At 42.3% G+C, this 22,237-nt stretch overlaps 1 protein-coding gene across 1 annotated transcript in view; it reads right to left on the minus strand.

Moving 5' to 3' along the window:
- LOC132378512 (transcription factor E2F3-like) overlaps positions 1-21,215 on the minus strand; it is a 52,155-nt gene extending 30,940 nt beyond the window's left edge. Inside the window, exons 1-2 of the mRNA XM_059945468.1 lie at positions 20,889-21,215; positions 2,031-2,142 (exon numbers count right to left, since the gene is read on the minus strand). Coding sequence (XP_059801451.1) covers positions 2,031-2,142; positions 20,889-21,140 — 364 coding nt within the window. The 5' untranslated portion in view covers positions 21,141-21,215. The remainder of the gene's footprint in view (positions 1-2,030; positions 2,143-20,888) is intronic.
- Positions 21,216-22,237: the final 1,022 nt, after the last annotated feature.

The raw sequence follows: 22,237 nt of genomic DNA on the forward strand, positions 1-22,237 counted from the left end.
GCAGTATCAACAGCAAGCTAGTTGCATACAATCATTGTAGCATCTTTGCACACAACACCAATGTGATCAGAGAGCTAGGCAAAATCAAGATGGATGTGAAGAAATAGCGTCTTTGTGCTATAACTAGCGGGATAGATAGGACAGACAGCGGCTGGGGCTCATTCAGAAGAACGCAGGACATGCATATTAATAGGTTAACAGGTAGAACAAGAGAAAAAAATCAATTTACTGCAATTAATAGAGTGCCTCAGGGATCAGAGTTGAGGTGTCTACAATAATTTAGATAGGGAGCCAAGTGCATTATGCCCACCTTTGCCAAGGCCCAAGATGTGTGCAAGTTATAAAGAGCCTGCAAGGTTTCAGAAGTATGAGTAAACAAAATGCAGTTAAAATGTGAGGAAATGCTGGATCACCTGCTTTAAATAAAATAAATCCAAATATTTTGTTTTAATGACAAAAGATTTAAAAGATGTTGAATGGGGTTTGGGAGTTGGATGTCCTGGATAACTAACCTAAAAGATACAGCAATAAGGAAGGCAAACAACATTTTGGTCCAGAAAAAAAACAAAACAGACCAAAATATATCAGAAATGCTGGGAATTCTCAGCAAACCAGGCATCATCTCCAGGAAGGGAAAAAAAAACTTCAGATCAAAAATCAATCTTTCATCATTATTTTTGATAAAAGGTCTTTGATATGAAATATATTAACTTTTCTCTTCACAGATACTACCTGACCTGTCGAATACCTGATCATTTTCTGTTTTTATGGCTTTACTGTTGGAAGATTTGAGTCAAGAGTAAACGCACCCCCCCCCCCCCCCAAGTTACATGCAGACACAAAGTTTGAATAGATTAGGACTTTTCTCCCTGGAACATAGGAGAATGAAGGAAGATTTGATAGACATATACAAAATCATGAAGGTTATAGATAGAGTTAATGTAAGCAGGCTTTTTCAGTGATGTTGGGTGAGACTACAACTAGAAGACAGGTTAAGGATGAAAGGTGAATTATGGAGGGTTATGGTCTAGGTTCAGGTCGATGGGACTACGCAGAATATCAGTTCAGCAAGGCCTGGTTCTATGCTCTATAACTAATTACACTGAAGCTAGCCAGTCTTTCCAGTGAGCAGGCAGCCTACACTCTCTCACAGCAGATGTGTCTTAGTCAATCATGCAAAATTCTTACGATGCGCAACAGGATAGATGCAGAGGTGATGTTCTTACTGGGGGTTAATAGAGTAGAGAGAAGATTGGCACAGGGAAAGGGGTAAGGACGTTAGACTGGTGGGATTGTTGAATGAACCAGGAGAGCAGAGTGATCCAAGTCAAGTCATAAGGAACTAATAGACAGACTCTCAAACTTGTACTTCACCGTGTGCTGAAGTACATGAGCAGGATTTAAAATATTACACATAACAATTCACTGCCAGCATGCCAAAATTAAAATGGTTTTCAAATGTACAAATAATTTACTGTGAGGCAGTGACATTCCCTGCTATTGATGTCAGCACATATCAGAGAACCTTAGCCAAACCAATATATTTTAGTGCTCAAAATACACGAGGGGAAGCTCAGTGAGTTTGAGCTATCTAACTGCTGGACAAGAAAGTCAAACCACCTAATTTTAGTAGCTTAATTTTCATTGCTATTTTATATTTAAATGAACACAATATTTAAATGAACACAAACTGATGGAAGCTGAAACTTATCTGACATGAAAACATTTAAAATTTAAGAGTAAAAAGGTGGAACAGGAAATCTGCCGGTATCCTGCTCGTAGCTGACGTCAAGTTTACAGCAAACTTGTAAAGCACAGTGTCAACATGGCCTCACTGGTTGAAGGGCCATACCGTGCTCTACGACTAATCGAAGAGCTACCTAGTTAGTTCAATACTGCATTTTATGCTCTTCTCTGGATACTTGCAACCAGAAAAGCTGACCCCATCCCCTCCAAATTCAATGTGAGGAAGTCACTTGATATAGTTAATCCCAGCATGCATACACAAGGTAAAACCAGATTGCACTTACTTCTCGGACTGCTGGGGCTTCTCATTGCACCCCGGCCTTTTCCCTTTGGAGTACATATATCAGCAGCTAGGTACTGGTGATCACTTTCATCTAACGCCAACCTTCTCTTCGCCTGTGCAATGAAAAGCAAATGATGGTTCATCCAAATAACACACTTGCATGCATAGCTAGTACAGCATTTACAGATCTGATAATTCAGTAATTAGCAGGAAAAGCACTGTATTGATTAAGAGAACAAGTTAAATGAGAGGAGTTAACAGAACTGACTCTGGTCACTTAGCACTTCAGCCAAGCAATAATTAGGCAAAACAAAATAAGTATAAGGTAGCAAATCGGGGGATGCAAAATGAGGTCAACAGGAGCAAAAGGAAACTATGACTTTTCAAAGTTGGTCTTCAAATCATAGGATAGAACTCAGACTCAATGGAAGGCTGTCAACAATTTCAACCCAACTCAAAACCCTACAATGGTTCTGGGTTACAATTTAAAAATTAAAGAGTTCAAACAAGGCAAAAAAAAGCACAAACCAAGGCAGACGTAAACTTGCATGGTCTAGTGCGCACCAGCAACCAATGCAGATTGACTGAGCACTCAACCACAGCCCACTAATATAATGAACATTAACTAAATCACCAATTCAACTTTGTATTTCTTCACCTGCAATGAGTGCACTGCCAAGATCAAATTTATAACAACTGGGTTAAGCCTCATTAACTATTAACATCTTGAGCTGCAGGTAAAACAGCAAGAATAACAACTCAAAATCAACTCCTGGAATCACTTTGGACAATGTTAAAGCAGGTTAACTCTTGAATAATAAAATACTGGAATTGAAATACAGTAACTATAAGTAATATGGCCAAATAAAATTAAAACAGCAGCATGAAAACAAATGACAGGGCAAAATAAGAAAAAAATTAAAATGAAGGCTTCACGTAAGAAAAAGGCCTGCTCTAGAGGTGCCAGCATAACTGAAACCAGATTTAATATCAAGGAGTTGCCAGGTTTCAAGATCTCAACTCAACTCTGAACATCAAATGAATAAATGCTATTAAAACAAAATCTTGGACAAACATCGATCGCAGTTTTTGTGAAAAATAAGTACTTAACTTTCCAAGCCTAAAACACTTCAACAGTACACGAAATTTTACAGGAATTAAAATCAGCTGAAAATTTTTCCTCTGCATCCCAGTAATAGGAATTTACTCCAAGACATTAATTATAATGGACCCTTCAAATTTTTTTTAATATATGACCACTTGGAAAGCTAGAAGCCGACAGGCTAAACAATCTGTAATCATTCCACCTCCAGATTCAAAATCCTTTTCGCCCTGTTCACGAAATACAACCCCCATCAGAACTACCACATTCAATGTCCAGATATTTCCAATTTCAGCCAAGCAGAATTCCACATTCCCCATAGAAAACCTACAGCACCGTTCAGGCCCTTTGGCCCACAATGCTGTGCCAAACATGTACTTCAGAAATTACCTAGTGTTATCCATCTATTTTTCTAAGCTCCATGTACCTGTCCAGAAGCCTCTTAAAAGACCCTATCACTACCACAGTCGCCAACAGCTCATTCCACGCACTCACCACTCTGTAAAAAAAATTACCCCTGACATCTCCTTTGTACCTACTTCTAAGCACCTTAAAACTGTGCCCTCTCAAGTTAGCCATTTCGGCCCTGGAAAAAAGCCTCTGACTATCCACACGATCAATGCCTCTCATCATCTAAGATGCCTCTATCAGGTTAGATCAACCTGTTCACATAAGGCATGCTCCACAATCCAAGCAACATCATCTTAAATCTCCTCTGCACCCTTTCTTTAGTTTCAACATCCTTCCTGTAGTGAGGTGACCAGAACTGAGCACAGTACTCCAAGTGGGGTCTGACCAGGGTTCTATATAGCTGTAACATTACCTCTTGGCTCTTGAACTCAATCCCACAGTTGAAGGCCAAAGCATTGTATGCCTTCTTAACCACAGAGTCAACCTGCGCGGCAGCTCTAGGTGTCCTATGGACACAGACCCCAAGATCCCTCTGAACATCCACATTGCCAAGAATCTTACTATTAACACTATAATCTGCCATCATATTTGACCTACCAAAATGAACCACCTCACACTTATCTGGGTTGAACTACATCTACCACTTCTCGGCCCAGTTTTGCATCCTATCAATGTCCTGCTGTAACCTCTGACAGCCCTCCACACTATCCACAATACCTCCCAACCTTTGTGTTATCAGCAGAATTACGAACCCATTCCTCCACTTCCTCATCCAAGTCATTTATAAAAAACATGGAGAAGGGGTCCCAGAAAACACCACTGGTCACCGACACATCACTGAGGCACACCACTGGTCACCGACACATCACTGAGGCACACCACTGGTCACCGACACATCACTGAGGCACACCACTGGTCACCGACCTCCATGCAAAATATGACCCATCTACAAACACTCTTTGCCTTCTGTGGGAAAGCCAGTTCTGGATCCATAAAGCAATGTCCCCTTGGATCCCATGCCTCCTTACTTTCTCAATCAGCCTTGCATGGGGTACCTTAACAAATGTCGTACTAAAATCCATATACACTACATCTACTGCTCTACCTTTATTAATGTGTTTAGTCACATCCTCAAAAAATTCAATCAGGCTTGTAAGGCACGACCTGCCTTTGACAAAGCCATGCAGACTATTCCTAATCATATTACAGGTGTCTCTCTTTCCCCCCCTCCCTTTACAAAGGTAGAGCGTTCCTATGAAACCTTAAGCCAAAATGGCATAAAGTGAAGAACCATTAATTTATATGGGAAGAATTTTCGTAACAGCGTAAATCCTCTTTGTATTGCGAAAACAGGTCACTAATGTAGATCTTTCGTAAAAGCAAAGTGGCGGAAAGCGAACATTCGTAAAGCGGGGGATACCTGTATGCCTCTCCAAACATTCATAAATCCTGCCTCTCAGGATCTGCTCTATCAACTTAACCACTGAAGTAAGACTCACTGGTCTATAATTTCCTGGTCTATCCCTACTCCCTTTCTTGAATACGGGAACAACATCCGCAGCCCTCAGGAACCTCTCCCATCCTCATTGATGCAAAGATCATTGCCAGAGACTCAGCAATCTCCACCTTCACCTCCCACAGTAGCCTAGGGTATATCTAGTCAGGTCCTGGTGACTTATCCAACTTGCTTTCCAAAAGCTTCAGCACATCCTTTTTCTTAATGTCTATATGCTCAATCTTTTCAATCCTCTGCAAGTCATCCCTACAATTGCCAAGATCCTTTTCCACAGTGAATATTGAAGCAAAGTATTCATAAAGTATTTCTGCTATCTCCTCCGGTACCATACACGCTTTTCCACTGTCACACTTGATTGGTCCTATTCTCTCACGTCTTATCCTCTTGCTCTTCACATTCTTGCATAATACCATGGGGTTTTCCTTAATTCTGCTCTCCAAGGCCTTCTCATGGCCCCTTCTGGCTTTCTTAATTTCATTCTTAAGCCCCTTCCTGCTAGCCTTATAATTTTCTGGATCTCTATCATTACCTAGTTTTTTGAACCTTTCATAAGCTCTTTTATTCTTGACTAGATTTTCAACAGCCTTTGTACACCACGGTTCCTGTACCTTACCATTCTTTCATTGTCACATTAGAACGTACCTTTGCAGAACATTACCCAATATCCCCTGAACATTTGCCACATTTCTGCCGTACATTTCCCTGAGAACATCTGTTCCTGAGTTATGCTTCCAAGTTCCTGCCTGATAGCTTCATATTTCCCCTTACTCCAATTAACTGCTTTCCTAACTTGTCTGTTCCTATCCCTCTCCAATGCTATGGTAAAGGAGAAAGAATTATGATCACCATCTACAAAATGTTTTCCACTAAGTCACCTGACCAAGTTCATTTCCCAATACCAGATCAGGTACAGCCTTTCAGCTTGTAGGCTTACCTATATATTGTGTCAGGACACCTTCCTGAACACATCTAAACCCCTCGCTCTGGGGAGATGCCAATCAATATTGGGGAAATTAAAATCTCCCATCACAACAACCCTGTTATTATTGCAACTTTCCAGAATCTGTCTCCCTATCTGCTCCTCAATGTCCCTGTTACAATTGGGTGGTCTATAAAAAACACCCAGAACAGTTATTGACCCCTTCCTGTTCTAACTTCCACCTAGAGACTCCGCAGACAATCCCTCCATGACTTCCTCCTTTTCTGATCAACAGTGCCACACACCCACCTCTTCTGCCCCTCTCCCTGTCCTTTCTGAAACATCTGATGCCTGGCACACTTTCCTGTCCCTCAGCCATCCAAGTCTCTCATGACCACAACATCATGGTCCACGCTTTAATCTCACCCGCTTTGTTCATGATACTCCTTGCATTAAAATGGACACATCTCAAACTATCAGTGCACATATTCCTTGTCTATCACCTAACAGCTTTACCTCCAGTTGTTTGATCTCCATATGCACCTCCACAATTCTCTTTAAAACCTGCCTTTAACAGGAAGTGAGCTGAAGATTAAACTGTCATTTCTCCTGTTGCAAGCAAGTTCACACCTCCAACAGCGATTAATGCCACACTACACTGAGGCAAAGTCCAAAGTAAATTTATTATTGTAAGTGTGTATACTTCTTCAAAGCACCACACGTCTACCTCGAGATTCGTTTTCTTGCAGGCATTTACAGGAAATAGTGAAATCCTATAGAATTTGTGAACTATACAAAAACTGAATGACAAAGATTAACATACAATGTGCAAGAAGATAACTAAAATGAACTATAAAAAACTAAATACTGAGCTGCAGAGTCCTTGAAAGAAGTCTGCAGGTTTTAGGAGTCAGCTCAGTCGAGATGAGTAAAATTAGTTCAGAAGCCTGGTGGTTGAGGGCTCCCAGCACCACTCCAAATCGGCAGCAAGCCCATTCACAGCAGTATCTTTCTGACCTTAATTATTTCAACACTCAAGTTTAAAGTTTCAAATGTACAAAATGCAAAAAAAAAATCAGCCCAGCTAGTAGTAATCAGATTGCTAAAAGACACCAAACCCTTGCTTCAAATGGCATTTCATATTTACTGTACTGTTGCCGCAAATTTCATGACATCAGCTGGAGATATTAAACCTGATTATAGCAACAGTTGCTATAACTCTGAGAACACAGGCCTCAAACTTCACATTTTAATGTATTTAACTTTTAAAATTTGAATTAAAATTGGGAAGCTCTGCTTTACATGGATGAATTAGAGTGCTCCACAGAACTGTCCCCCTTTCCCTAATTTTCGACGGGTCTCACCAATGCAGAGGCCACATTGGGAGCACCAGACAATAGACGGCCCAGCAGATTGGCAGCTGACGTGTTGCCTCACCTGAAAGGACTGTTTGGGGTCCTGACTGGAAGGGACAAGAGGAAAGAGGAGGTGAGCATGACTGGTCAGGAAATGGAGGTGCACGTGAAGGCAGCAAAGGTGGAGGAAGGTAAACACCATGCTTTGAAGGACAACATCTCGGGAAAGTTGCATCCTGGGAACAGATAAGGCAGAAGACGAAAGAACTGAGAAAAAGGAGTAATAGAATTTTTACAGGAGATGTCGGTTTATAAAAGCTGTTGATCAAAAGTTTGTTTCCAGAGATGGAGACAGATCGAGAAAGGGGACAGAAGTGTCGGAAATAGACTAAGTGAATTTAAGGGCAGGGTGGAAATTGGAAGCAAAGTTGATGAAATTGGCAAGCCAAGCCTGGGTGCACAAAGCAGCACCAGTGCATTACCAGGGAATCCTTGGAACACGGACTGTTGTATGGAGCTGGCAAAGAGGCAGGCATAGCTGGGGTCCATGCAGGCTCCCATAGCTACCGAGTCAAGGCAGTGGGAGGAGCCGAAGGAGAAATTGATGAGGGAGAGGATCAGTTTTATCAGATGCATGAGGGTGGTGGTGGAGGGGAACTGGTTGGTTCTTTTATCGAGAAAGTAGCAGAGAGTTTTAAGGCTTCTTGATGAGAATAAGTGTATAGGGACTGGTCAGCCATGGTGAAAGTGAGGTGGTCAGAACAAGGGAATTGAAAGTTAGTGAGGAGATCAGGAGCATAAGTGTCACAGATGTAGGTAGGAAGGCACTGAACAAGGGGGATAGAAAGGAGTCAAAGAAACATGTTCAGTGGAGCAAGAGGAAGCAGAGAGAATGGGCTTATCCAAACAGTCAGGTTTGTGGACCTTAAGACTTTAAAGCTCTTTCTTCTTCAATAAAAGAAAGAACCAGTTCCCCTCCAACACAGTAGCATAGTAGTTAGTACAAGAGTACAGTACCAGCAATCCGGGTTCAATTCCAACCGCAGCCTGTAAGGAGTTTGTACATTCTCCCTGCAACCATGTGGGATTCCTCCGGGTGCTCCGATTTCCTCCCACAGTCGGAAGATGCATCAGTTGGTTGGTTGACTGGCCCTGTGAATTGTCCTGTGATTAGGCCGAGGTTAAGCACAGGGCTGCTAGGTGGCACAGCTCAAAGGGCCAACTCCATGCTGTATCTGAGTTGGCTGGGTAAAGTTAATTCAATAAACAGATTTATAAATTTCTACAAGCAGACACACAAGATATGGTCATAAAGTGTGCAAAAATTGACATTATCCTGGACCTTTTATATCATACATTAGAAAAAAATACCATCAATGGAAAAAGAAACTTTAAAAGTTCACCTAAGTTCAGCCCAAAAGTCAATATCCTTTGCCAGGCCAACATCACCAGTCAGTTGCCTTGGGCAGGCCGTGTAATCCATGACACCAGACTGTCTAAATAGTCTTCCCAATTTCCAGTTCTTCCCCAAACCTTGCTCAAAGTGGAGAAAGAGCAATCAGGAGATTGAGAATCTCAGGTCCATAAACTGGGAGCACAAATCTGACTAGCAAATGCAGTGGAAAAATTATACCCTCTCAATTCACAGCACACCCACCTCCTGTCATATCTACAGGTGAGGCTGCAGATTACATATCATTAGACCTACAGACTAGAATGGAAGTCAATCATCTTTAATCCAGAGACACCACTCAAAAGTGAACAAGAAACAAGACCAGACAGTAGGATTGGCTGAGTGTACCGTGGGCAGCTCTATTTACCTCAGGAAAAGGATAGTAAAGCAACGGATAAAATATTTACATGGATATGACCAGAACTGAAACATTGCAACCACCAAGATCAAACACAATGAGGGCTTTGAAAAAAGATGAACAAAAATGGATCAGAAAGATAAAGGGGCGAATGCAAGTTTCCATTTATGTATTCCTGAATACGGATGATATTGGTGTCACAATCATTCAGCAAAAAAACATAACTTTCAGCTCAATTTATTCACGCCAATGTGTTTGTCTACGTGTGCCTTTACTTCCTCTTGCAGCTTGTTCCATATACCCGCCATTTATATGGGGGAAACCTTGCCCCACATGTCCTCAACAGTAAAGCACTGGACAAGCCATTCAGCCCACAACGCTGTGCTGATCCAGATGCCAATTTCTACCAAATGTCCTTCTCCTTTGTATGATTCATATCTCTCCATACCATTCACTGTCAAGGACTGGGCCTGAAGCTGTGGGTTTGCCTTTCTACAGCCGCTAGAAGAGGGGTGTCAAAGCTGGTGCACTCGACTGGGGGCGGCATGGCACGTCATCCAGGCTGGAGTCAGTGCTGCTGCCCCCTCCCCCTCCCCAGCATTCATTCGCAGAAGACAAGCTGTATTGTGCTTGACTGTAGATTTCTGTGGCATTCATAACTTGGGCCTGGACTTGTTAAAGTACTGTCTTTTTCACCTTGGCCCTGGAGTCACACTGTCTCGTTTGGTTGTATTCATGTATGGTTCAATGACAATTAGCTTGAACTGAAATTCATGTGTCTGTGTAAAAACCTCAGCCTCCACCAAACTGATCGATTCCACTACTATCCCAGTAACCCATTCTAGGTGCCTACCATACCCTGCCTCTCACATTGCCATTAAACTTCCCCTCTCAAATCTTCAAAAGAATGCCCCAAAGGGCGAGCATTAATCATATTTTGTCTCTTAAAGTACAGTTGCCTGAATTAAACTCCACCTGCCACTTCTTTGCCCACATCCATAACAGATTTATATCTGCTTTGTACTTTGACAGTCTTTTATACTGGCCACAACTCCACCCGTCTTAATATCATCCAGAGACTTACTAACACATCCACATATATTTATACATCAGAGATCCCAGCTTGGATCCTTGCTGAACACCTTTGGTCACAGACCTACAGCCTAACCTGTATTCTATGGACAAGCCGGCTCCAGATCAGACCCGAGATGCTGTGCATCCTAACCTTCTGAATCACCATACCACGAGCTTTATTGAATAGCTTAAAATCCATGGTGAGCCAGCCTCAAAGAAACATGAAGTTTATGAGGCATGACCTGACACCCACAAAGCTGACTATTCCCAAGCAGCTATACCTTTCCAAATGTGCTTAAAACCCATCACTAAATATCCTCCCCAATGCCTTCCCTATCACTGAGGCAAGGATCTACTTCCAGCCCAATTTCAGTAGCAAGAAGAACACATGGCCTTTGTGATGGGGGGTCCTTGGTGATGGATGCTGCTTTCCTGCAGCAGCGCTCCTCGTAAATGCGTTCAATGATACGGAGGGCTTTGCTTGTGTTACGTACCCCGTAACTAGGTATCTGACCAGCAGAGAAAGAAGAATCCGTTGGCATCTGATGGTACCAAACTAAAGGTGTTTATTAATAAACTGCACAATATAAAAATGCAAATATACACATAAAACAAGTTAGCAGTAATAAACCTAAGTGTAGGAATAATAATAATCAATAGTAAACAAGCTCTATCGATATCTAGGGGTAAATGAATTGTCATAGGAAAGTATAGAGTTCAGTTCATAAATGCTGAAGTAGTTATGGTTGTTGTGTTGAAATCGTTGGGGGGAGAGAGAGAGAGAGAGCGCGAGCGAGATGTAACAGCAACCGTTGCGGCAGGCAAACCTTTTGTGGCTTTCTTAATCAGTCGTATTATTGTTTTCATTCAGTCTTCAGCTAGACCGCTCTTCCATGGTGGAGTCGTCACTCTGGCATGAGTGGACACACACACAAGTCCCCACTGGCCCTGTTGTAACACTGTCAGCTTTACTGACCGATCTCCTGGTTCGGTCTCCGAAGCCCCCCCACCTTTCTGTGGGTTCACAACACTCAGTCAGTGTCCACTGGTGTGAGTGAAGGATCTCTCTTCAGACCTGTCTTTTATCCCCACTCACAGGGTCTCAGCTATCCATCAACTCTGAATGACCGTGTCCATCAAATCAGGCCACTCCTGCTATCTCCTGAGGAATGTTAATGAGCAAAGTACAGTCCTGTAGTAGAAGGTAAATAATCCAGGAAGAGTCATAATACAGTAAATCAACAGTCTCTCTCCCCCTCTTATCTGTAGCAAATGTTCTTGCCTGGGCTTTATCTCTCTCTCTCTCTCAATAGCAGCATAACAGCAGCAATAGTTCTAGTTCTCGGGGGGGGGGGGTGGGAATGGTTAACTCTGCACCCCATTGTCCATCAGGACTGTTCATCACTCATAACACTTGCAATGCGCTGGGCTGTGTCCACCATAGGTTGCCCTTCCCATTCCTGGGCATTGATGTTTCCATACCAGGTTGTGACGCAATCAGGCAGGATACTCTCCACTGTGCATTCATAGAAGCCTGTCAGAGTTTTACATGACATTCCAAATCTAGGCAAACTTCTACTAAAGTAAAGGCGCTGGTTAAAGGACATGGTAACACCCAGAAATTTATAGTTACTGACCCTCTCTGCCTCCGATCCCCCGATGCAGACTGCTCATGAACCTCCAGCTTTTTCCTCCTAAAGTCCTTGGTCGATGATCTTGAGGTTTTTATGGCACCATCCAACTAGATTTCCCCTCTCCCTCCTATATGGCAATTCGTCACCACCTTTGATTCTGCCAACGTAGGCGTCATCAACAAACTTAAATATGGCACTGGAGTTGTACTTTGTCACGTACTCCTAAGTCTAAAGTGAGTAGAGCAGGGGGGTGAAGAACAAAGCCTTGTGGTGCTCCCACGCTGATGGCAATTGTGAGGGAGGTGTCATTGCCAATCTGCATTCACTGCTGCCTGCAAGTGAAGAAACAGATCCTGCTGCACAATCAAGGGGATATTGAGGCCTAGATCTAGGCATTTATTGATTAGTTTTGAGGTGATGCTAGTATTGAATGCTGAGCTGTAGCAAATGAAGAGCATCCTGATGTAATTAGCATCGTCATCCAGACGTGCCAGAGCTGGGGGAAAAGCCAATGAAATGGCATCTGCTGTTGACCTGGTGTGACAGTAGGCAAGTCATCCTTCAGGCAGGAGATAATACACTTCATGACCAAACTCTCAAAGCACTTCATCACAGTGTATGTAAGTGCTACTGGACAAGTCTTTAAGGTAGGTTACCACGTTCTTCTTGGGCATCTTTTGATTGCAGCAAGAGATTAAAGTAGCCAGTAAACACTCTAGCCAGTGGATGAGCACAGGTTTTCAGTAACTGACCAGGTACACCTTCTGGAGCAGATGTTTTTTGCCCACCTGAAGGATGCTGTCACATCACGCTCAGAGACTGAAGTCACAGGGTCTAAGGGGGCTGTGGGGGTTCCCATAGGTGCCTTCATAGTCTGTCGGCCAGGCCATAAGAGGTATTCAGCTCATCTGGGAGAGAAACCTAGTCATCAATGAAATGCTGGGTTTTGCTTGGTAGGAGGTGATGGCATTCAACCCCTGCCACAGCAGTCGAGCGTTCTTCAGTGATTCCAGTTTGATCTGGAATTGCCACTTTGCATGTGAGATGGCTTTCCAGCAGTCATACCTGGACCTCTTGTACTTTCCTGGATTGGAAGTCCTAAATGTCAGCGATCTAGCCCTCAACACATTGCAAATCATTGTTCATCCAGGGCTTCTGGTTGGGGAACACCGAATGATTCTGTGGGGGCACATTTGCTTACATGTCTTTATAAAGTTTGTAACAACTGTGGCATATCTATTTAGGTCCTCTGAATCGTTGAACATGGCCAGACCACCAATTCAATGCAATCCCATAGCCACTGCTCTGCCTCCTGTGACTAGCTCTGTTGTCCTTGCCTCTAATGACTCAGCGACCTCCCCAGTGGACATGCAGAAATTCAGACTCGACTGGGATTTATGATTCAATCCTCAGCATCAATGCTAGGATTCGCAAACCCACAGGGTCATCAGAACTCATTCCCTCTGCCTGCACACAACTTCAGAACCCGACGATAACTTATGACTCGTGGAGGGCCTCATCCACTGCGACATCTGTGTCGCTGATTTTCGAACGTGGACTGGAATAGACTTTCCCCATACACCTGTCCATAAACCTCAACATACACAAACTGCACAGGCCCCTGTACCTGGCATAATCCACTGTTTATCACTACCCTAGTTTCTGCCTTACTTATGCTGGTAATGCTTTCATTCCATTTTACTACTCAGCCCTTTCAACAACATTTATTGCATTCACTTCAATCTTCACAATTGCTTCATGGAAAAACTAAAATCAGGCTCCTCAAACACAAAACTCATTTAGCAAATCCATGCTGGCTTTTCTTTATCAATTCAAACTTGTATAAATATGAAGTGGAGAATAACTAGCTGGCACCAAAACATAGTATTTCATTTTTAAAGGAACTCAAGTGGTAATTACAATGTACAGCCAAGGAACGTGCTCAAATTGGTGCTCATGGGGGGGGGGGGGGGGGGGGGTGAAAGCAAAACAACATTGTGGTGAGTCTTCAGATTTCCATACCCAGAAGCAGCAAAGTTTACACTTAACTGTAGTCCACCTGGCAATAAAGTGTACCAGACCAGCTGGAGCATCGTGGAAGTATTCTGTAATGTGTTGTGCCTAGTACTGTGGCATTAACTGGTTTTCAAACTGTATACATGTTGCAATAAACTGATCTTGTGAAAGCCTCGTTTAAAATCCAGTAATAACTAATACCCAATACATACCAGACTGTACAAATTCACTACTATAAAAAACTCATCTGTCTTCAGGGAGGTAGAGAGTCTTGACAATGCCAGTCACACTACAGCCCTCTTGCACTTTTTTTTAAAAAAAAACTCATCTGTCCAACTTTTCCAGTGGATTTTAAATGTTTCACTGCACGATGCAAAGACGAGCAGGTGGTAAACATAGCTCAAGAGCTCGGTGGGATTTCAGTACAAACAAAACGATGCTTCCACTTTTTAAAAACCAAATACAAATCTTCAGTTTTACTTTAAATCATTCTTGAGGACAGTAAATGCTAAAGTCAGCAAAGTAAACATTGTAGGATTTATTAAGGGCTTTTTATAATCATAAAGAAAGCAAAAGAGCAGTTAAAAAGTAAAACCCCCTTTCATCAAACAATGGGCATCTACATACAGAAGATGGGTCCAAGGAAAATAAAACATTAAATATTTTGCTGCAGTTTTCATAACTGACAGTAAAAATCAACAGATGAACTTGTTAGGGTGTATTCTGGAGTTATGGTGTATAGCAAATATTAATTTCAACAGCAACCAGCCTTCAGATGTGAATATGGATTGTAGATTGAATTTAAAATGCAGACCAGGAAAGACCCAATTGACTAAGATGTCTGCATATGCATGAATGCAGTTAGAGAGACAATGGGCATTAACATTCAATCTAGGGTGTCTGGAGTATTGGCGTGAAGATTTAGGTGTTTGGAAATTATGTAATTGAAATGAAGCATTGTCAACCCAAAGTTTTGAAGCAAATGATGTCACTGCTGAACAGTGAAGCTATATTGAGCTACCACAGATCCTTTGAGCTTAGGAGATGACTTCTTCCAAGGGTGTCTCAAGTACGATGCCTGCTTGTGTGCTTAATAAAGACTTCTCACCAGACCTCACCAGCCTGTGTCTCCCAGTGACTTCGTTCACAGTCAAGACAGAACTAACTAAAAAAGCTGTTTCTTTCTTCACTTCAGAAGATTAAGAAAGTCTTGATGCAAAAGGAGATTTTTTTTTAATTATAGGGAAGAGCAGCCCAGGAGCCAGATAATGAGACAATCACCAAGAAATTCCTATGAGTGCCTACAATATGGGAACAGTTGAAACCAATGAGGGATGTACTTAAGAAAAGGTTAAACAAATTCATAACAGAATAGAGGGGTGCTTTAATGGACCAGACCCACTAATGTTAACTGCCTGGGCTGAAAAGTCAGGCTGCACTGCGCATCTTAAGTAAAAGCATGACAATTTTCAATTGATCATTACTTTATAAGATGATAACATTTTGTTGAATGTTCTTAAGTGGATATTTTGAACTGAATGGAATAAAGAATCCAAAAGAATATTTACTGATTTGTTGACTTCCGTCAGAGTTAAAGGTGAACCTCAAGGAATTGAAGGCAAATTATTCACCTGATTAAGAAATTCAAAGTCAGGAAGCAGGACAGATGACAATGAGCTTTTAAAATTGGCAAGATGTAATCAGGGGTGCCACACAAGGATCCGTTGTTGGACCATAGCTATTCATTTTACAAATACTTTGCACACAAGTAGACAGTCTGCAGAGGAAACTGCGCTGTAAGCTTTGAAGAGACGGTGATGAACCAAGTATCAGTCCTACTTTAGATGCCGAAGATGGAACAAAGTACTTGCAAATGATGAATTTTCAATAATGGAGATCTAAAGTATTAGAACCAAAACAGAAGAGAAGGCAGTCCCTGGGTCCATCAAGTCACAAGGGTACTCTACAGAAGCGATCCAATCAGCCACTCGCTTCATTGCTTTCCCCATGATCCTGCAACTTCTGCCTCCCCAGTTATAATGTATGCCAAATCTTGGAATACGACAGAAATGTGTCCTCTATGCTAGTGGTACTGCAATGAATAGTTCAAGAGTGCATCAAGAGATCACTGGGGCTAAGTTATGATGACTCATGACCTCAAATAGAAACACATGCTCAAGCAAATAAAACAATCTACTGCTGTCCTTGTGATTATTTCCCCTGCTTGAGTGTTGGGCATTGGAAAACTGCCAAAAAAAAAAGCAAGAATTTTAGGAAACATTTCCGAGATGTATTAAAATTTGGAGCTTAAACATTGACAATACCCAAGAAAAAAAGAACAGATATCTAACAGAGGAGAGAGATGGCCTAGAGGATAGAAAAATGACACATTAGTTTTCCTACTCACTCATTCTCCTCCCTGGGACTATTATAGTTTGCCCTTTAAATCATGTTCCATTCCATTTGCCACCTCAATCACAAAATTACACTTCATAACCCACTTCTCACACAATCCTCTCACCTCAACCTAACACTCACATAAAAACAGGAAAAATACAACCAAGCCTTTCACCTCCTTGCTTCTCAGCAGCCAAGTCTCCAAGCAGTCCATCCAGAGAAAACAGTAACTGACCTGCCTTTTCATTTACTGTTCATCGTGCACCCTGCTCCACACTAGAGAGATTAAGTACAAAAAAGTCAGTTACACTTCCTGCTAGACAGCAAGAGCAGCAAACCTGTGGTCATTTTCTAACATAGTCATCAGTCCCACTGTGCAGAGCTTTCAGTGTCGTCAACATTTCAAGAAACAGCCCCTCAATTTTCAACTACAACCTTCTGGACATTGACTTCAATTAAATCCTGATAATAAGCAGATTTCCTTCTCTTCTCCGCCACCCAATAAAGCAATTCCTTTACAAATGCCAATTTTATTCATCTCTACTTGACAACTATGACATGTATTCCCAAGACAGTACAATGCAGATTCAAAATTACTTGAATACACACCGGAGTCCCTAGTACATGTTGAGCACCCTTTATCTGAAGTGATTGAGGCTGGAAATGGTTCGGATTTCTATGGATTTTGGAATACCTAATGAGAAAGCTTGGGATCGCCATCATTTCCAACTAGGAATTTTTGTGCTATTGACAAGCAATCTTTGCCTTGCTCATCACAAATATATGCTTAACAGTAAAAATTATTACATCCATTAATATGTTTGTAGTATAACAAAAGCAGAACAGGATCAGAAGAAAACCTAAATCAGCTGTTGAACAACAAACAACGGCAGGCTTTCAGTCTCCACCTACGATGCCGTGTTTCAATTAAACTTTTGCTTTTTTTTAAAAAAAAGTTTTATGTAAGGTAGAAAAACAGTCTTCTTCTGTTGGTTGTTTACCAGTGTATCTTTGCAAACTCATTGATGAACTCCTCTGCTGCTTTGTGATCAGCAGAATATCACCACAAATCTTAAAATTTAATGCTGTGCTTTTTCTTAAATTTCTGCCACCAGCCTGCTGAATATTCTCAATGACCTTCAATTTTCAGCTCATCATGATAGATCTTTGTTCGTTTCATGAAGCAGCACATGTTCACTCTGACACTGATAAATCCACTCTTTCAATACATAACTGAGATCTTCATTTTTCACTTTATGCAGTGTTTTTCTATTTTGCACCAGCATCTGCTCATTATATTCATGAGGTCACTTCTCAGAACTGTCTGTGGTGTGCAGAGAACCTGGGAACCTTCCCAGAGCTCTGTGAAAGTTTATATTTGTGATGCTGTGTCAGTGTTGAAAAAAAAATTGGCTTTCAAATTTTTGGATAAGGTGTACTCAACCTGTACTAAGAATCCACTAGGCACTCTGATGCTGACATTAAGGCAGATGTTAATTAGATATCAAATCAGGCAGTCCCATCTACTGTTGGGTGAACAAAATATATATTTAAACATTTGCTAACCCTCCCCAATATCACGAGCAAAATTCTCACCTCAAGTTGGATGCTGCACTAACCAGAGCTCATCTTCTTCTCAACCACCTCACTGGCTACAAAGTGCTGTGGAACTTCATAAAGGTACAATAATATGAAAAGTTCACATCTTTTCTGCCAATTAACTGCTTGAACTTCCACTCCATCACAGTCTATTTATTTGTCTTCCCTTTTCCCTTGTCTTGGGACTGTATTTGCTTAAAACCAGTCACATATCTAACATTGTCCAAGCTTCGAATGGTTCATTCCAGCTACAGCCCGTCCCTCAAATTTCTGTTTGCTTACTTCAATGTATTTATTTAGCATAGAATATGCCTTCCAGCCCTTCAAACAATCCCCTGATTTAATCTGAGCCTAATCACAGGTCAATTTACAATGACCTACCAACCAGTAGGTCTTTAGATTGTGGGAGGAAACCTGAGCACTTGGAGGAAACTCACATGGTCGCAGGGGAACATACAAAATCCTTACAAGCAACGGTGGGAATTGAACCCGGATCGCTGGTACTGTAAAGCATTGTGCTATCATGCCACCCCTTCTCTGTAACTGCTTTCCTTTGCTTCAGGGTTCAGACAGTTTCAAGATGCTGAGGAATTACAGGTAGTATCCTCAAACTATGAACTACTATTCTCCCACTTTAGGAGTTCAGATGCAATGATCAACCCACTCTTACAAATGTAAAGAAATTGCAGGGCTGAGCACATTCAGTTGGGCCACTAGGAACTCAACCACAATTGGCCAAATGATATCAGCACAGACATGTCTGACTGCAGGAAGTTGATAACAATATAGTAAACTCATCTAAGAGCCCCGCATAACATTATCCCAATCAGATTGCAAGCAACTTACTAAAGTAGAACGCTGAAAGAATTATCCAATTCCCACATCTTAAACTCTAAATTGACATTAATGCCATCACACATGCACAATTCTCCATGGCAATTAGGCATCAGACAGTACAGATAAATAAATGGCAATATTTCTCTTTTGAAAACCATGTGTTGTTTGAAGAATACACTCTACACCAAAGAACAAGAGTTTGCTCTACTTCATCAAAATACTGTTCTTGAAAAGAGTTAATGACTGCATGATTTAATATACAAATTTAAGTTGAATAGACTAATTTGTCAAGTCACTGTAATTTGCCCTAATGACTGATTAGTAAAGAAACAACCCCAAACCTAATGGGAATATTAAAACATAAATAATAGATCTGGACCCTCCTCTATTGAGCATGGCTGACCATCTACCTCAACATTATGTCCCAGTACTATCCACAGATGAACACAAGTGTCGACTGTACTCTTTTTCGTAGATGCTGCCTGGCCTGCTGAGTACCTCCAGCATTTTGATTGCGTTTGATGTTCAGCATCTGCAGATTTTCTCCAGCCCACATATCCTTGATCCAGAAATATGTCATCAATGTCTTGCATGAACACAATGCACACCTCCACAGACCCCCAGGCTAGAGAAGTCCAAAGGTTCACTATCTCCAAGTAAAAAAGCTTTTCCTCATCTCAGTTCGAAATGGCCCACCCCTTATTCCACTAGATTCAGCAAAGGGAAAGCATCCTCCCCATACCTCAGTGTGCCAAACCCTTCAACAACTTTAACATTTCATTGAGATAACTTCTGATTCTTCTGAATTCTACAAAACACAATTTGATCTCTCGTACAAGCCCTTCATCCCTGGCACTGATCTAGTGAATCGTCACCCTTCTTGCTGCATAGTGGATACATCCTTACGTAAAGAGACCACAACTGTCCTCAGTGCTCAAGGAGTTGTACCTCAGAAGTGCAAAATATAACTTTGTGATTGGGTAAGTAAAGTACTTAAAAACATGAAACCAGAGTAAACAGGGTGCTGGGAAATACAATGTTACTACAGTCAGCTGAAGTCCATGCTGACTGTGAGCTCCCAGATGACCTAAAACAAGGAATAGGTATACATAATTTGAACAGTTACTTCAATTTAGCAAAAGTCAGCATTTCAAAATGATGAAAAGTTCATCTAAGATTAAACAATCATCAGGAGTTTTGGCTTCTCAACTTTGTTCCTTGGAAGACCCAACTAATGGCACTTTGCATAGAAAATCATTCCCAACATTCCACCCCAAGTTTTAAGAAAGTTTGAATCAGGTGTACGTAAAAAGTTTCTTTTATCGATTCAAACATCATTTATCTAACAAACATAACTAGTACTAAATTATTTCTTCCAAATTTTTGTTATGAAATTGAGCTTTTAGGCAATACCTGATAAAACTTGCTGAAAATGAGGGGGTGATTTAGGGCAGAGCAAACTGAAAGGACAAATCAGAATTAATAACTTTCTAAAAATTAAGTATTACTAGAAATTTCGAGGGGGAAAATATTCCAATTATATTTGTCCATTAATGCCGTGCCTCTCCATCAGGTTTTGCCTACTATATAAACTTCTGAAACAAATAATACACGGGGCGCAATCCGGAGGGAACAGATCCTGCTGCTAAATTGTTAGAACGACTTGGGCTAGCTCAAAAGGCAACGCCAAAGTCGTGTAAGCCCGATAGCAGGGGAAGGCAGCGAAGGAAACAAAGTCGAGGCCTGCACTGGCAGCGGTTCCAGGCACTAGGCCCTTCGGAGACACGCGGCACCGAGACGTCCGGACCGGCGCCGGGCTGCTGATCTCTCACCGCTCGCCTGCCGGCACCCACATCCCCAACACCCTGGGGGACGGGAGCAGAAGAGGAGAACGGCGCCGACATTAACAAATGGGCCTGTTGAGTGGGTGGGCGACCAACTCTGACCCAAAGCATAGGAGTGGGGGGCGGGGGAGAGAGGGAGAAGCCTGCCGGCGGAAGGAACGGGAAGAGCGGGGGGTCCAGCGCCACCCCGAGCCCCGTTCATCCGGGTCGCCGCCATAGGGGCGATGATGTGTCACTATAGCACCTAGGGCCCCGCATCCTACTCCCCTCCCCCGAGGCCGTGCGATTCCCCACACCCCCGCCGGACCCCCCCCCCCCGCCCCAGGAACGGGCAGCCAATTTACCGGAGTCCTCCCCGGCGTGGCCGGCGCCAGCCCCGTCCTGCTGGCCGCCCCGCGGGGAGTTGAGCAGCCCTCCGCCGCTGCCGTCTGCGTCAGGAGCCGGATCCCGGGGCTGCCAGCACCGGCGCTCTTGCCCGGCGCGCTACCGTTGGCGGCCAAGGCGCTGAACAAGCCAGCGGCCGCTGTCGCCCTTTCCGCCGCCACCCCGACTCCAGCCGAAGCTCTGCCCGGAACGGGCTGGATTCCTTTTCGCATGCCTTGCAACTTCGGGCCGGTCTCCAGCAATCGGCAATTCCCCACTGGATTATTCTTAATTTATTTGATAGGCCTCCTCGGAAAAGAATAAAATAACACCGGTGCAAAGTGGGCACAGACCCCAGTGGCCGTGGGCTTAGTAGCGGCAGGGAAGTGAAGGCGGGGACGGCGAAATGCGAAGGATTTAAAAGTCCTGAAAACAGCCCTAAGCTCTGAAAATGGCTCCAGGAAGCTGACGATGAATGAAGGGAGACACTTTACGCGCGTAATGCCTCCCGCGAAACTCAGATTTCCCGCGGCTTTTTCAAACCTAATTTGCATGTCCCTCCTCTTCCTATTGGTTGACTGCCTTCGACTTTGTCTCCACTCACTGGCTTCCCATTGGCCCGTCGGAACGCGCCGCTCGAGGGCTGTTCGAAGGGGGAATCCCGTTGGTTGCGGAGTTCCCTGTTGCTATGGCGCCACGTAACGCTCTGACGTTCCAAGGAGATTCCCCTGACCTACTTACATGCTGCCACGGATCTGTATTGGCTCTTGCCAGCACAGGAATGGGAGTTACTTTACCCCCTCCTCCCGTTCATGGATTTTAATTAACTATTAATGTACTGTACTTGCATAAATAAAACTTAAATAAAAATCTTTTCTCTGTGGCTTGTTTTATTTTTAACATTAATTGTTTAAGCCACTAGATGGCGAAATATAATAAGAGTGTCACTAACATAATTTCAACACGTTTTGAAAATGTCAGATAAAGTTAACTTTTAGTTGTTTCCAAATGCTGCATAAACATTTTCAAAAAAGTTTCAAATTCTATCAAAAATTAATGATTTAAAAATTATTTTAATAATTGAAATAGCTACAATATATTATCATTCATATTTATAATGTAAAGTATATATGTAATGTAATGCACCTCTTTATCATTTCCAATTTTAGTATACTTTTATAATATTGATCTAACAGATGCAAAATTCACAAATTTACAATTTCATAATTTCTAATCAATTATACTTAATAACTTCTATTTGTCATGATTTGCAGAGCAGACTAGTTGGGGTGAATGGCCTAAATCTATTCCTATGTCTTATGGATTCTTA

This window comes from Hypanus sabinus, chromosome 20 (genome assembly GCF_030144855.1).
Source record: "Hypanus sabinus isolate sHypSab1 chromosome 20, sHypSab1.hap1, whole genome shotgun sequence".
In the NCBI taxonomy this organism is placed as follows: domain Eukaryota; kingdom Metazoa; phylum Chordata; class Chondrichthyes; order Myliobatiformes; family Dasyatidae; genus Hypanus; species Hypanus sabinus.